Consider the following 16,861-nt stretch of genomic DNA (forward strand, 5'->3'; position numbering starts at 1 on the left):
TAAAGTTTTCTAGTTTGTATCAAGGTCACATAGAAATTCCAACAGTTTCAAGCTTCTATACGCATGGAACCTTTGAACCGGATCACTATCGTGCAGAAACCATAACCAAAATCATATTATGAATGAAATTATTAGGATATGCAACGAAAAAACTTAGCAGAGCACATCTTGCGGAGACCATTATAAACATTATGTTTGAAACATCTATTAACAACCCTATTAAGAATGAAGTGAGTCACTACAGGTAAAGTGGTACAGATCGAATTGAATAACATAAGAAATCAAATCGAAACAGACACTAGCAGCAGAATCAATACAATCCATTGTAATCCGAAATCAATATCAGCATTATATAACGAAATCATTATCAGCAATTTTTTAACTGAAAATCCTATCAAACAAATTCTACAAGGCACGGTATCTTAAAGCATCAAACTTCTTATAACAGGTAAAAGAGCAATAATACAGTTGAAAGGAAAACAGAAGTAGCAGCAGACCTGAACCATCATCAACTCTATCAATAAATCCGATAAGCGGGATGCAAAATATTGAGTGGGTAGCATCAGCAGTAGCACAGTCAAATACAGATGGGTAGCAAAAATTGAACACTACCCACTTTTAAAGCTCGAACTCCTCGTCCCTAAGAGCCACCTCTGCCGCCTCTTCTTCCTCCTCATCGAGAATAAAGTACTCATTCCTCTCCACCGGCCTGAACATATAGAACATCACCATGTAAAACGCAAGGCTCACAGTCTCCTCAGCCGCATTGCTCACCCACTGGTACTTATACGCGGCAATGGTCTTGAGCGCAAAAACAACGATTCGCGTGAAGTACAAGTACCCAATAACGACAACGTAAAATTGCCTGAAAAGGGTCAGCTTTGCCAAGTTCCTGGCGGCTTTTCCGTCTGTTTTCGAGGTTTCTCTCAGAGACCTGATGGACCAAACAATGGGGAAGATGATAGCGCAGCAGCAAATGATATCAACCAACAAGAAGATCTGGTTCCAGGTGACCCAGTCCTTGATAAATGGTCCCGTCTCGCCGATCACAATCGAGGCTACGTTGGCCAAGACCTGCAGAGGGATCACAATCATCAACACCTTCTTCTCCTTCTCCTGCAAAAAAGGCTTCAAGAACGACCACCCGGTCCCGATCAAAACGATCACGGTAAACAACAAAATGACACGGAGGAACTGGAAGATGTAGAACAACACATCCCAGCCGTGCGCGGTGCCGGTGACCTTCACGTAGTGCTTGTCCTCCGCCGCGCTAATCAGATTCAACGCCTTCATCAAAAGTAATCCGCCCATCAGAAGATGGATCCGGTGCACGGATCTCTTGTTGGTGTAGCAGAGGTAGACCCAGAAGCCCACAAACACCAAATACGCGAGAAAAAAGACCGAAAACAGCGACGGCAGGTTGGTCAACCCGGCCGAAAGGTAGTCGTGGGAACCATCCGGGTCAAGATTGTAGACCTCTGTCCGTACGATCATGGATACGGTGGTCTCCGGCACGCAATTGGCGAAGAAGAGGCTGTATTCGTTGGGGGCGGAGACCGGGTAGGAGTGGCTGAAGGAAGCTTGCGGCGGCGGCGAGAGCTCCTTGAAATTGAAGAGGTGGGTGATGTAGCGGGAGTCCAAGACGCACAGCTGAGGGTTCTGCTGGATCTCGACGAGGACCTGGAGGAGGGACTCCTCGGAGAGGAGGAAGAAGCCGAAGCGGGAGGGATCGTTATCGGGGTGCTTGGAGGTGACGGACACCTGCGAGACCCGGATGCTCACGTGACCGGTGTGGGTGAACCCGAACTTCTCGAAGAGAATCATGGGGCGGTTGTCGGAGGAGATCGTGAGGGTCCTAATCTCCGCGGAGGAAGGGGAAACCAGGGCCGCCACCAGGACGGCGATGACGAGAGGGACGAGGGGTAGATTCGTCATTTTGCTCTCGGCGAAGGTCAGGGTTTGGCCTCTGGTGGGGAATTGGGGGAGATCGGGGCTAAGCTTGGGATTTTGGGGACGAAGGATTTGAAGGTGGAATGGCGTGGATTTTAAGATTTCTATCGGTTTGACCGTAATGCCCCTTTTTATGGGCCGAAATGAAGTGCAGTTGGCCGGCAGGCCCATTTCTTGTTCTTGCGTATCGGAGGAATATGGGAAACTATCGTTTTGTTTCTTGTATTTATACCCTTGTGTCAAATTAAGATCAAATTTTCCGTATACTAAAAAAACAGCGTTAGATCAGTTTTACGGTCTAATGGTATTTTTTTTATTTTAAAATGAGAGGTCTTAAATTCGAATCTCATGAACGGCGAATTCGATACCAAATTAAGTTGTCCATTATGTGCCTTAGCCAAACTCTCATACTCTTAGTGTAATAAAAGTATATCAATGTACTCAAAAAAAAATTAACAATGCCTCGTCATATTATAATTCAACTCAATTTATAATAAGTGCACATATTTTTTTTAATGGTGACCAGAGAGAAGCTGAAATGCCTCTATAAGTCTTTCTGACTCCCGGAATGATGAACTGCAGTGATGAAATCTAGGGGTGAGTTCAAAAAACCAAAAACCGAACCGAATTAATTAAATTAATATTTTTTTATTTAATTATCTGTTTTGGGTATTATTTTCTAAACCCAATTTGTAAGTCCAAATGTGTTGTGAGTTGTTAAGATACAAAGCTTCCAACAGGCGGAAATACATGTATGGGACATTGACGATATAGTATGTATCCGTCTTCTTTGGATAGTTTAAGTCATCAATTGTAGAGATAACAATCAAAAGCTGCATCAACAGATCATACAAAGTGTCAATATCTCGGTTTCTTACAAAAAGAATTAAAAAGAAAAACAAATGGGAAACAAATAGAGGCTCATGTTATAGCAAGAGATACCTTTATCTGGTTAAATGCCAGGAGCCTTAAACCAGCCATATCCAAAACCTTCACACACGTTCCAATATATTGTCCATACTTCTTCGTTGCGAAAGGCTACAACAAAAAGGGGGGAAAATCAGGCTCCTAAAAGAATTCCCTGTTAGAAAGATAAAACTAAACATTCTCAAGTACTGACTAATACAACACGATCTCTGTACCAAGGTTCTAAAAGACTCTAGGTGCTAGTCGGGCGACGAGCTGGGGCCTAGCGCCTAGGCAGCTAAGCGGGGTCTAGGCGGGCGCCTAGGCGGACTAGTCAGATTTAACTAAATCCATTATATTTCATGTAAATAAGTGTATGTATATACTAAAAATATATATAATTTCATCATAAACTACAAAATAGAATGACACATATATTATGAAGTATTGGAACATAATGAAAACATGGGGAACAAGCATATAATGTGTGCTCATTTAAGTATTCGACAAGTCTCTTACAATTTATTGAAAAAAAATAAAATGCAAAATGAAAGTTATCTATTTTTTGCCTAAGTGAGTCGATGCCTAGGCGGGTGCCTAGGTGGTCTAGGTGGGCGCCTTAGTAGGTCTATGGGTCCTTTCTTAATTTTCAAGCGCCTAAGCATTAATCGGGGAGGTAACCAACCGCCTAGCGCCTAGGCGGCGCTAGGCGGGGATTTTTAGAACAATGCTCAGTACTCATTCATTTGGATGTTAGACTGGACATAGTAATTTACCTACAATGACAACGAATCAAACAAGTAAGCATCATCACCACAAGAATAATAATATCGCATAATAGCATACAAACATGCACCAAACTACAGTTTAACAGAAACATGGGTACATAAAGCTCCTTATTTTAGAAAATTTACGTATCTACATGTTAATACATGACCAATGCTATAATATCTTGAAACTCCATGGTATACGTAATGACTCATTTTCTTAGCATTGGAAGTCTTAGTAACACCAAAATATAGAACATTATGCACATAAATTCTACTACCTTCTCTCATATCAGATTTTTTTTCATTTTTTGAAAAATAAAAAAATAAAAAACCGAAACGGAACCGAAAAAAAAATTGAACCAAACTGAAATTTCGGTTCGGTTTCGATTTTGGAAAAAAACCGAACCCAACCCTAATGAAATCACTAGCTGATCCTCATTTTTTTTTTCTTTTTTTAATACAAGCACAATATAACAATTATGTTGCTCATACATATTATAGCAAATAAAAATATACATTGCGTAGCAAGTGTTTTAAATAAACACAACCTATTTGAGTCAAATTAGGTCATAACCTTTCAATTTTCAACCAATTTGAGTTACAAAATTTTTAAAATAGGTCAAAATTAAGCATTCAATTAGGGGTGGGTTCAAAAAACCGAAAACCGAAAACCAAAAAAAACCGAAAACCAAACCGAACCGAGGCCGAAAAAACCAAACCGAACCGAAAAAAAAATCATAAATAAATACTAAAAAATACATGTTGCCATCAGGGTTTGAACCCTTTCCCTGCGGGTTGGGGTTGGTTGTTGCAAGCCAACTTGACTGTAGGCTTTGTGTTGTTATAATTGTACCAGTAATTTATTTATAGGTTTCTTATGTTTAATGCTTTATACAATTTCTTAACTTTACAAACCCTAGCCGTCTCACTCCCATTTCATTTCAGATCTCAAACACCTCTCTGTTCCGTCCGCTGCTTCCTCTTTGCCTTTGCTTCATCTCTCTCTCTCTCTCCCCCTCCCTCTCCCTCTCCTTCCTCTCTTCCTCCAAATCACTCTCTCCAGTCTTCTCCTGTCCTCCTCGCGGATTCCTTCTTCCAAACCATGATTTTCCCTCGCCCTTTTCGAGATCCGACGAAAAGAGGAATTGAAAGAGCTTGCGACGATCATGGCGATATCGCTGCAACAAAGGTTGTGGTTTTATTTATTTGTTAGTTCATAGGTTTTTAATTGTATGGTTACCCATTTGAAATTTATGTAATTTAAGGTGAAAAAGTTTGTATTTTTCTCTGAATATGTTTTGGAATTTTCTAGATCTATTGTGGACTTGACTATGAATTTGAATATGGGCACTGGGCATGCGCTATTGAAGTCCGATTATGGTATTTAGAAGAACCCAATTGCTTTTTTTTTTTTCGATTTGCATCGATCAGTTAATTTGTTGAGTTATTTCATGATTTTGTAAATTTTAAAGTTTTTGAATTTTGAATCCTGGTGATGTACATTTGCTTGAAGAATATATGTTTATGTATTTGCATAACTTTTGAAAATTTGAATTCGTTCTGCTTGATCACAAGTAGTTGAATTATTTGAATATATTTAGGATTTTGAGGCTCTCAATTCTCTGATATATGAGAACTGGGAGGTTGATAGGTAGGTTCCTTCCATTTACATCATTAAAAAATAAAAATAAAAAACCGAAAAAAACCAAAACCGAACTGGAAAAAACCGAAACCGAAAAAAACCGAACCGAAAAAAAAATGAACCGAACCGATTCGGTTTTGCACCGACCATTGACCGACCCTATTCAATCCAGTGGCCATCAAAATTGTCATGTGTTAGGCACATGAATGCATTTTTTGGGCTATCCATTTTATGTGTGGTCTCTCTGTGATCTTTATTATTGATTGACACATGTTCATAAACTTATTCGCATGTCTACAAACTTATTTATTTATTTAAGGGGATTAAGTTTATGGGCACATATCAATTATTGGTAGAAGCTATACACAAAATGAGTGCATGGAATTTGTACTCGCCAAGGCATCCACCAAGGTGACGAAGACGAGAGTAACAAGGAGCAATTTCATCATTTTTCTCTCGCCTCTCGATGAGGGTCGAGAGAGATGGTTTGGGTTTTAGGGACAAACGAAGGGGGATCGGGATGGTGTGGATTTATTATTGGGAGCATTTTGGTCAGTTATATTTATTTACAGTTATAGTGAGAGACCTCAAGTTCAACTACATTGATGACAAGTTCAATATTGTTGTAGACCTATTTAACTGAAGAATTATAAGGAGGGAGAGAGGTGCAATGGTAAGGAGATAGAGAAAGTTTGGTGTAATCAGAGGTGTGTGTTAACTTACTCGATTGTGCCTTTATTTATATTAGTAAGAAGGTAAGTTTCTTACCCTTAGGTATTACAAATTAATTAGGACACTATCTAAAAGATATTGTAGAATTCTAATAAGATTTACACAGCCACATTCCTAACCTAACTAGGATTGCAGTAGATATTTAATTATTACAGTTTGACAATTATTTTCCACTCCATTGAGCTGAAATGAGGCCTAATGGTTTAGAGCACTTCCACCCCTTTCTAGTCTCTTAAGGGATAGTTGATTTAATCCCCCCTCCCCAACCAAAAAAAAAATAAACAACTCCAACCCGTTTCAATCGACTGAGCTCTGGGGTAGCCCAATTGCTCACCCAGTGAGTAATCGAATGGCCCAACCCCCAGGGGTAGTGATGCAAGGCTAACGTTACAGTGACGTCAGCCACTATTAAAAATTAAAAATTAAATATAATAAAAAAATAAATAAAAATATAAAAAATTATAATTCTTTTCTATAAACATATAATCATGTTCTTTCACCTTACACCATGTTTTAATATTTTCAAATACTTTTAACAAATCTTTCATTATTATCCAAAATTAAAAATAAAAATATTTTTATTATTTTATTAAAAGAAAATGATAATATTTTAATATGAAAGTCTTGCACTATTCACTTCAGGGTGGCGATGCACTTGAATAATTACTATTCAGTAAAAGTAGTTACTGTTTATTGAAGGATTATATTACCTATTGCCCAGGGAGCTTTTTAAAGGTGGAAGTGCTCTTATGGGCTTAGCTCTAGTTTGGTACTGAGGTGATTCTGAAAAAAAAGTGGCTATAAAAAAAAAGCTGGGAGTTTTTTTATGTTTGGTAAACATTCAGCTTCAGCTTTTTTTCACAGTTTTGAGTGAAAAAAAACCAAAAACACAAAGCTGCAAAACCCAGCTTTGAAAAACCATCTTTTTTTCACATCTGTTTTACATAAAAGTTTATCGAACACTATAATACTGCTTTTTCTTTTTTCAAAAGCACTTGTACAAAAAAGTTTACCAAACACTCTACTGCTTTATTTCACATCTGCTTATTCTCACAGTACAGCAGAAACAATTTTTTTTTTCAAAGCATAATAATATCAAATCAGCACCTATTTATGGTCTTGTCTAGTGGGCTTGTGGAGAAATATTGATACGCGCATGTGCAACACGTGGACGCATATTCGGATGTCCCGACTCCAAGTCATATCTCATAAATCATTACGACGGACTGTCCCTATCCAGTCCAGGGCTCCCAATCGGCAGTTTATTCATGTCTCGGAAATGCCCTTGTTCCACCATGAAACACCCACATTGCCATCGTAGACTGGCAATTTCATATTTTACTAAATTATTTTGCTTTTTCCAACAAAAAAAATATTGGCAACATGATTATTACTAATAGCATTTTCTTAATCAATGATGGATGTGATTATCTTAATTAGTCGAATCTGGCCCCATCCCTTCAATGCAATTAAGATGGATGTTGACATGGTATTTAAGCTATAAACTTGACTAGTGTTGTGTGAATTAATAGATAGAATGTTTCACATTTTTTTTGAATTACATTATTGCTGGTTCATTATAAAGCTTAGCACACCACTCCTCTTAATGTAGTTAATATTGTTTATTAAAAAAAAAGATGAATAATTGTCACATACTTTTTTTTTTATTTCAGTCAATTGTCACATACTATTGACTATTGACTATTGAGCTAAAAATTTATGAATAATATACTTAGACCATCTGTAAAGAAGATGTCAAATTTTAAACATAAATTTAAATTTGAGGCTTCTGTGGCACTTTAATTTTTTTTTTTTTAAATTGTGTTCTACACCTAATATACTAAATTTAAACTATTATTTATTGCATTATTTATTTTTTATAATTGTAATAAGTATTATTAGAACAAATAATAATAATAATAATAATAATAATAATAATAATAATAATAATAATAATAATGGTAAAAAGCATTTACTAATCACTAAAAACATATTTGAAGTTGCTATCAAATTTGTCACCGACCACATTTGATGTCAATCCACATCATACTATGTAAGAATTAACATTTCAATTGGAAAACGTTAAAGTTATCTTTTGTTTTTTATTGTTATTATTGATGTAAACCTTTTAACCTTTTTCTTTGGAGATGCTGTGAAGTGGTTTATGTGACATCCCGTCCCAAAATTCTTATTAACGTACGTGTGAAATTACGACATTGCCCCTAGTTCGTTTTGATCACGTTATTGGTTGTCTTGTGTGGTGTGGCATGTGTTGGACCACACACACACACTCACACTCACTGTCATTTTCCCTTTCCCTCTGTCTTTTCCCTGTCTCTCTCTCTCCCGTGTCTCCCTCTTCCTTCCCATCACCATAGATGTACGGACACACACATAACTCCACCAAATCGACCCAGATCGAGGAAACTAAAGGCACAGCTGAGATCGTGAAGCTTGTGGGAGCACAACCGTACCATTTTCAGGTAAGAAATCCATCGTTTTCACGTAGTTTCGTCAATGGCAGTTTGCGGTACTATTCATGCAAACTTAATTCTTTACGTTTTTGGGAATTTGAAGTACATAGATAGCTTGGTGGTGTCCTAAGGAGTCTCAGAGTAGCTCGTTTGACGAATTTGGACGTCGGGAAAGCTTGGTTCGAGGTTGGCCGAGTTTTGGAGCTTTGGACAGGTGAATTCTCGTAGATTTTAGCCTTTAAAACTTGTAGGATCGTGTTCTACTAGTCCTAGGGGTTAAAATGGTGCAAAAATCTTGAAAAACGGTTGAAAAACGAGCGAGAAAACCCAAGTTGTAGGTTTTCCGGCGACGGCAACGGCGCCGGTGACGGTGCCGGCGAGGGGGACTGGCCGGAGAAGAAAGGGGAATATTCCGTTGAGTTTAACGGAATATTCCTAACGGCAGTGACGGCGTCAGTTAGGTTTAATGGAATATTCCGTCAGTTTAACGGAATATTCCTGACGGCGTCTATTGACACCGTCAGTGTGCCTGGCACGTGGCCGCGTGTAGGGGCGCGTGGGTCCGTGCCTATTTTGGCGCTTGAGGGCGCGTGGGAAGTCCAAAAATTATTTTAAAAATATGGGTGTGATCGTGAGGTTGTGTAGATCACGTTGGTATACTCATTTGTCCATTTTGAGCAATGTATGAGAAGTTATTTTGAACGGATGGTTATGTGCTTTAAAGTTAACGTTTTTATAGTTAATTCGCATATAGGTGACACGTATCCCGAGGACGAGCGTGCACACTCGAGGCAGGGGGGCTACGACCCTTCCACATATTGATTGTTACGGGAAAATAGTTACGTTTCGCCGTCCTGGACTACCTGTGGTTACTTTCGTGGGTGAGCAGAGTGGGGTGAGACATGGCGTTATTTTGGCTTTGCGAGCGAAAAAGTTGTTGTCTAAAGGTTGTCAGGGGTACTTAGCCCATGTGGTGTTGGAGGAAGCTCCTCCTAGCTGTGTTGAGGACGTGAGGGTTGTTCGATACTTTCCAGATGTTTTCCCCGAGGATTTGCCTGGGTTACCACCAGATCGTGATTTGGAGTTCGCTATTGAGTTGCTTCCAGGTACTAATCCTATTTCTTTGACTCCTTATCGTATGGCACCTGCTGAATTAAGGGAATTGAAGGTACAGCTGCAGGAATTAGTGGATAAGGGTTTTATTCAGCCTAGTACTTCTCCGTGGGGAGCTCCAATATTGTTTGTGAGGAAGAAAGACGGAACTTTGAGGCTGTGTATTGATTACAGGCAATTGAATCGGGTGACGATTAAAAACCGTTATCCGTTGCCACGTATCGATGATTTGTTCGATCAGCTTAGAGGTGCTTGTGTGTTCTCTAAGATTGACTTGAGGTCTGGGTACTATCAGCTGAAGATTAATCAGGATGACGTTCCTAAGACGGCGTTCAGGACTCGTTATGGTCATTACGAGTTTCTGGTTATGCCCTTTGGGTTAACGAATGCACCAGCAGCTTTTATGGATTTAATGAATCGGGTGTTCCAGCCTTACTTGGATAGGTTCGTCATTGTTTTATCGACGATATTCTGGTGTATTCTAAGTCGAAGGCGGAGCATGTTCGACATCTTACTTTGGTGCTAAAAAGGTTGAGGGAACATCAATTATATGCTAAGTTTAGCAAGTGCCAGTTTTGGCTAAACCAAGTAGCGTTTCTGGGGCATGTTATTTCTGCTCAGGGTATTCTGGTTGACCCTCAGAAGGTTGCAGCGGTGGAGAATTGGGAGCAACCGCGAACCGTCACCGAGGTGAGGAGTTTCCTTGGTTTGGCGGGGTATTATCGGAGATTTGTTAAGGATTTCTCGGTTATTGCCTTACCATTGACGAGACTAACGAGGAAAGATGTTAGATTTGAGTGGGATGATAGGTGTGAACAGAGTTTCCAGCAGTTGAAGCATTGTCTCACTCAAGCACCTGTTTTGGCACTCCCGGACGATAGTGGTGATTTCGAGGTTTATAGCGATGCTTCCTTGAATGGTCTGGGATGTGTGTTGATGCAGCATGGTAGGGTGATTGCTTATGCTTCGCGTCAGTTAAAACCCCATGAGTTGAATTACCCTACTCATGATTTGGAGTTGGCTGCTATCATTTTTGCATTGAAGTTGTGGAGACATTACCTTTACGGCGAGAAGTGTAGGATCTTTACTGATCATAAGAGTCTCCAATATCTTTTTACTCAGAAGGAACTTAATCTTCGTCAACGGAGGTGGATGGAGTTGCTCAGCGATTACGACTGCACGATTGATTATCACCCTGGTCGTGCGAATGTAGTTGCTGATGCTCTTAGTCGGAAGTCTCAAGGCCGCATTAATGCGTTGTATGCAAGCCGTATTCCTTTTTTGGCGGACTTGCGTGCTACGGGAGTGAGGTTAGAAGCAAAATATCGAAATGTGGCTTTACTTGCTAATTTTCAAGTTAGGCCCATCTTAGTTGATCGGGTGCTTGCAGCTCAAGTAGCTGATGAGCAGACTCAAGAATTAATCCAAACTCGAGAACAAGGTAGGAGGAGAGACCTCAGGGTACGTGAATCGGATGGCATGTTGATGCAAGAGGGAAGAATGTTCGTGCCAAATGATGTGGATTTGAAGAAGGAAATTCTTGATGAAGCACATATCTCGGCTTACGCCATGCATCCAGGGGCTACTAAAATGTATCATACCATTCGACCATTTTACTATTGGCCGGGTATGAAGAGGGAGATAGCCGAGTATGTGAGTAAGTGTGCAATTTGTCAGCAGGTTAAAGCAGAAAGGAAGAAGCCGTTTGGGTTGTTGCAGCCGCTTCCCGTTCCCGAGTGGAAATGGGAAAATATCACCATGGACTTTGTGTACAAGCTCCCGCGTACACATAACGGTTTTGACGGCATTTGGGTGATCGTTGATCGACTCACTAAGTCCGCACATTTTATTCCAGTGAGAGAGAAGTATTCTTTGAGTTGTTTAGCGGAGTTGTTCATCTCGAAGGTAGTGAAGTACCATGGTGTCCCGGTGAGTATTGTCTCGGATCGTGATCCACGGTTCACATCTAAGTTTTGGGTGGCTTTCCAGGAAGTTTTGGGTACAAGACTACTCTACAGCACGGCGTATCATCCTCAGACGGATGGACAGTCAGAGAGGACTATTCAGACGTTGGAGGATATGTTGCGAACTTCGGTGTTGCAATTTGGTGATGCTTGGCATCAACAGTTGGATTTGATGGAATTTGCCTATAATAATAGTTTTCATTCGAGCATTGGCATGGCACCATTTGAGGCATTGTATGGTAGAGCTTGTCGCACACCGTTGTGTTGGTCAGAGGTAGGAGAAAGAGTTTTAGTGGGTCCGGAGATTGTTGAGGAGACTACTCAGAACGTTCAGGTAATCAAGACTAATCTGAAAGCAGCACAGGATAGACAAAAGAGCTTAGCGGATCGGCATGCTACGGACAGAGTGTACGAGATCGGAGATTGGGTATTTTTGAAACTTTCACCGTGGAGAGGTGTAGTGAGATTCGGGAAGAAAGGCAAGTTGAGTCCCAGGTACATCGGACCATACATGGTCACGGAGCGGGTTGGTGAGGTAGCTTACAGGTTGGAGTTGCCTCCGGAGCTAGCCAGGGTGCATAACGTTTTCCACGTGTCTATGCTCCGACATTATGTTGCTGATCCATCTCATGTGATACCTCCTCAACCATTAGAAATTAATCCAGATTTGACGTATGACGAGGAACCTGTGACGATCATCGATTGGAAAGAGAAAGTTCTGAGGAACAAAACGGTGAATTTAGTGAAAGTTTTGTGGAGGAATCATTCCGCTGAGGAAGCAACGTGGGAGACAGAAGATCGGATGAGGGATTTGTATCCTAGATTGTTCTTTGGCTACTAGGGGTTGTTATTTGGTTATTTAGAATTTCGGGACGAAATTCTATTAAGGTGGGTAGGTTGTGACATCCCGTCCCAAAATTCTTATTAACGTACGTGTGAAATTACGACATTGCCCCTAGTTCGTTTTGATCACGTTATTGGTTGTCTTGTGTGGTGTGGCATGTGTTGGACCACACACACACACTCACACTCACTGTCATTTTCCCTTTCCCTCTGTCTTTTCCCTGTCTCTTTCTCTCCCGTGTCTCCCTCTTCCTTCCCATCACCATAGATGTACGGACACACACATAACTCCACCAAATCGACCCAGATCGAGGAAACTAAAGGCACAGCTGAGATCGTGAAGCTTGTGGGAGCACAACTGTACCATTTTCAGGTAAGAAATCCATCGTTTTCACGTAGTTTCGTCATTGGCAGTTTGGGGTACTATTCATGCAAACTTAATTCTTTACGTTTTTGGGAATTTGAAGTACATAGATAGTTTGGTGGTGTCCCAAGGAGTCTCGGAGTAGCTCGTTTGACGAATTTGGACGTCAGGAAAGCTTGGTTCGAGGTTGGCCGAGTTTTGGAGCTTTGGACAGGTGAATTCTCGTAGATTTTAGCCTTTAAAACTTGTAGGATCGTGTTCTACTAGTCCTAGGGGTTAAAATGGTGCAAAAATCTTGAAAAACGGTTGAAAAACGAGCGAGAAAACCCAAGTTGCAGGTTTTCCGGCGACGGTGACGGCGACGGCGCCGGCGACGGTGACGGTGCCGGCGAGGGGGACTGGCCAGAGAAGAAAGGGGAATATTCGGTTGAGTTTAACGGAATATTCCTAACGGCAGTGACGGCGTCAGTTAGGTTTAACGGAATATTCCGTCAGTTTAACGGAATATTCCTGACGGCGTCTATTGACACCGTCAGTGTGCCTGGCACGTGGCCGCGCGTGAGGGCGCGTGGGTCCGTGCCTGTTTTGGCGCGTGAGGGCGCGTGGGAAGTCCAAAAATTATTTTAAAAATATGGGTGTGATCGTGAGGTTGTGTAGATCACGTTGGTATACTCATTTGTCCATTTTGAGCAATGTATGAGAAGTTATTTTGAACGGATGGTTATGTGCTTTAAAGTTAACGTTTTTATAGTTAATTCGCATATAGGTGACACGTATCCTGAGGACGAGCGTGCACACTCGAGGCAGGGGGGCTACGACCCTTCCACATACCAGTGAGTGGGCTTTTGTTTCCGTATACACCTATATACATATAAATTCCCAGAAATTAGTATAAATGCTTCGTTTTATGCCATTCTTTTTTATATGATTGATGGTTATGCATGATTAGTGGCATATATGTTTAATTACATATTCATTTATGCATATGTCATATATATATATATGTTGGTGCTGTGGAGGCATAGGTAAGTGCCAGGTAAGCGTTATTTAACGATTGCATTAAATAGCGGTTAGAGATGCTTAGAGAGCTCATAACCTGCACCCCCGGTGTTAGTGCTCCCGCCCAGAGTAGGGCACAGTCCTTCACGTGTCGTTCACCTCTCGCACCACACGCTCAGCTTGGAATCCAAGTTAGGTGCACAGTCCTGTCGTACAGACCACTATAGGTGGTTCCGACTCGTAGGTGACCCGCGATTATTCGCACAGCCTTCACGTGATCGTAGCACTAGAGCGTTTATATGTATTACACCCAGGCCTGTCGTACAGACCACTTTAGGTGGTTCCGACTCGTGGGCAGGTTTAGTTGTTGAGATTGAGATTTGAGCTCTATATTCAGCCGTACAGGTCACTTAGGGGACTCCGGCTGCCAGATTATATGCTATTGATGTGATTTATACCTGAGCACTTGCATATTATTATGAGGCTTTGACATGGCATACCTTTGAGCATGACTGGCATATTTATACATACGTATATATGTTTATTTTCTGGGAAGTATACAGGTTTTACGGCGAGGGGTTAGAATGTATTTTATGAAATGGTTTTCAAAGAGCTTTGTTTTTGCCCACTCACGCTTTTGTTTTGCGCCCCTCCAGGTTCTAGTAGCTTAGCGGATTCGGTGGTTTTCCCAGAGGGCGTCCCGGCTTTTCTGACAGATACTCACCAGTGTAGGGTCACCTTCGGGTGGACTTTGTCGTATCATTTTCTTTGGACTTCTGTAGTCTTTATGCTCTGAATTCAGCGTTTCACTTACGCTAGCACTCATATTGTCACTTATTGTATGCTAGTTTTTAAATTATTCGTACTTTTACATTACTGTTTTTAGCTTCCGCACTGTACACATGGCTACGTCACTTCCACGTGACGGCCAGCATGCCCTGATCTCGGTCGGGGTGTGTCAGTTTAATTGATAGATTAGAAGGGTAATATTATACAGGCCACGGATGAGAGGATTGCTAGCTACATTTTTACCTATGCTTTATTTATTTATTTCCTTTTTTCTAAGTTCTTGCTAGTTTTTCTCATCAAACATTTAGGTGCTTTGATAAAATTTCCATTTGTGAGGTTACTTTATTAAGATCATTTCTCTAAAAAAAATCAACCAATTTGAAAATCGTATAGCATTGCCATTATATTGTCGTGATTGTTTGAGTGTTTAGCTAAAAAAATACAAATTTGAAAATGTTGTGATATTAATTACATGTGTTGATGTGTAAATTATTAGTAGACTATATTTACAATACTTGAAGATCTTATTCCTTTGTGATTGTATTATTTGCAAGGGAAGGAATACTCATCAGTTTACTAGGCACAAATGATGGAAAATAAGCATCACATAAATTCCTCATCTCTCTCCCTCTGATGTCGCACCCTCTCTCTCATTGGCCACAACATGTTATCAAGCACGCTCATGACGTTATGTTAAGAAACTGAAGGTTATATGCTACAAACTTGTTCACAAGATACATCATCGCAATCTAAATTCTTCTAAAATACTGTCTAAATGTCGATATTTTTTCAGCCTAATTGCTTGAAGCATTCATGTAAGATCCCACATCGCTCAGGGGTAAGGATCCTGCAAGCCTTATATGTATATTCTCATCTTTACTCAGCATGAGGCTTTTTGGGAGCTCATTGGCTTCGTAGTTCATCGGAACTCCAAAGTTAAGTGAGTTTGCGCGAGAGCAATCCTAGGATGGGTGACCCACTGGAAAGTTCTCGTGTGAGTTCCCAGAAACATAACCATGAGGGTGTGGTCGGGGCCTAAAGCGGACAATATCGTGCTATGGTGAAGTCGAGCGCGGGATGTGGTGGGGGCCCGGGCCGGGATGTGACAATTCACCATTGAACATGCACTCTAATTTCATTTTATAATTATATATTCTACTTAAATTATGGTTAGTAATTATATTATATTATGTTACTACTGTTTAATTGTAGTGAATTGAATCTAGTGTGAATAAGCAAAGAAAAAAGAAGAAAAAATGGGATTTTTTTTTAACTCTAAAATGATTTAGTTGCAATGTCATACAACTGTTAAAAATATGTTAAGTTAGCCTTTAAATGATGACATGACAAATATAAAGCCCACATTTTTTATGGCGTGGCAAATAAAAAAAAATTAATTATTGAAGAAAAATAATTTAAAAAAGGAAAAACATGTGCCTACCTTCTTCTCTAGGGACCTTTAGAACCGGAACCGGATCCCTTTTGAGGCAAAAAAATCTAAGCCTAAGGATAAAAAATATGAGCCTAAGGATCAAATGATCCAGCCCATTGAAATTTGATCTAATTGCTTCAAACAGAGGGCCCCTCTAAGAGTTATAATAATTGTAGCCGTTGGATCAAATTTTAATGCTCCGAATCTTTTGATCTTTGAGCTCAATTCCTTTGGATTCGGAGGGGATCCAGTTCCTTTAAAACCTCCAGTGCTTCACCAATGCCACCTCCACTCACTATCTTTGACCATGATGTCACCTCCACATCCACCAACGATGTCAAGGCTGACTTCGACCACGTCCTCTCCAACGTCACCTCCACTAGTGACCTCACAAACCAACGCCAAGGTCAGCAAGCCTGACCTCGCCCAATGTCTCAAGTCCACGCTCTATCGCCTTGACGCCATTGCCAAGTGCATCAACTGAATCAACAATGTCAAGTAGTTCCTCAAAGCCCAGGACTACGAGTCTGCCACTAATTACGTCTAGTGCTTCCTTATATCAACTTCACATGAATTCCATCATCGACCAGATGAAGCATTCTAATGTGTTGAGATTCATCACCACTGACACACCTCGATCAGGATCAGGGCATGCTGGCCGTCACGTGGAAGTAACGTAACCAAGTGCATAGTGCGGAAGCTAATAAAATAATAATAAAAGTACGAATAAATAAAAAACCAGCTTTACACAAAGTAAGAACATACATGTGCAAGCGTAAGTGTGAAAACAAAGTTCAGAGCACGAAGACCTAATGCAGTCCGGGAGAAACGACACTACATAAACACACTCGAAAGTGGTCCAACACTGGTGATAATCTATCAG

The 16,861-nt window shown here is 40.6% G+C and overlaps 1 protein-coding gene across 1 annotated transcript; it reads right to left on the reverse strand.

The window, feature by feature from the left end:
- Positions 1–299: 299 nt before the first annotated feature.
- On the reverse strand, positions 300–2,024 carry LOC103932971 (protein CANDIDATE G-PROTEIN COUPLED RECEPTOR 7-like). Its single transcript, XM_009342624.3, has one exon. It carries the CDS (start codon positions 1,933–1,935, stop codon positions 619–621), a length of 1,317 nt encoding a protein of 438 aa, XP_009340899.1. The 5' UTR covers positions 1,936–2,024; the 3' UTR covers positions 300–618.
- Positions 2,025–16,861: the final 14,837 nt, after the last annotated feature.

This window comes from the organism of the source record quoted next, unplaced genomic scaffold (assembly GCF_019419815.1).
Source record: "Pyrus x bretschneideri cultivar Hongxiangsu unplaced genomic scaffold, Pyrus_bretschneideri_v1 Contig11, whole genome shotgun sequence".
NCBI classification, from domain to species: domain Eukaryota; kingdom Viridiplantae; phylum Streptophyta; class Magnoliopsida; order Rosales; family Rosaceae; genus Pyrus; species Pyrus x bretschneideri.

What these genes read in the sequence shown, in the direction of transcription:
- LOC103932971 (XM_009342624.3), bottom strand. Translation starts at nt 1,935, where the DNA reads ATGACGAATCTACCCCTCGTCCCTCTCGTCATCGCCGTCCTGGTGGCG.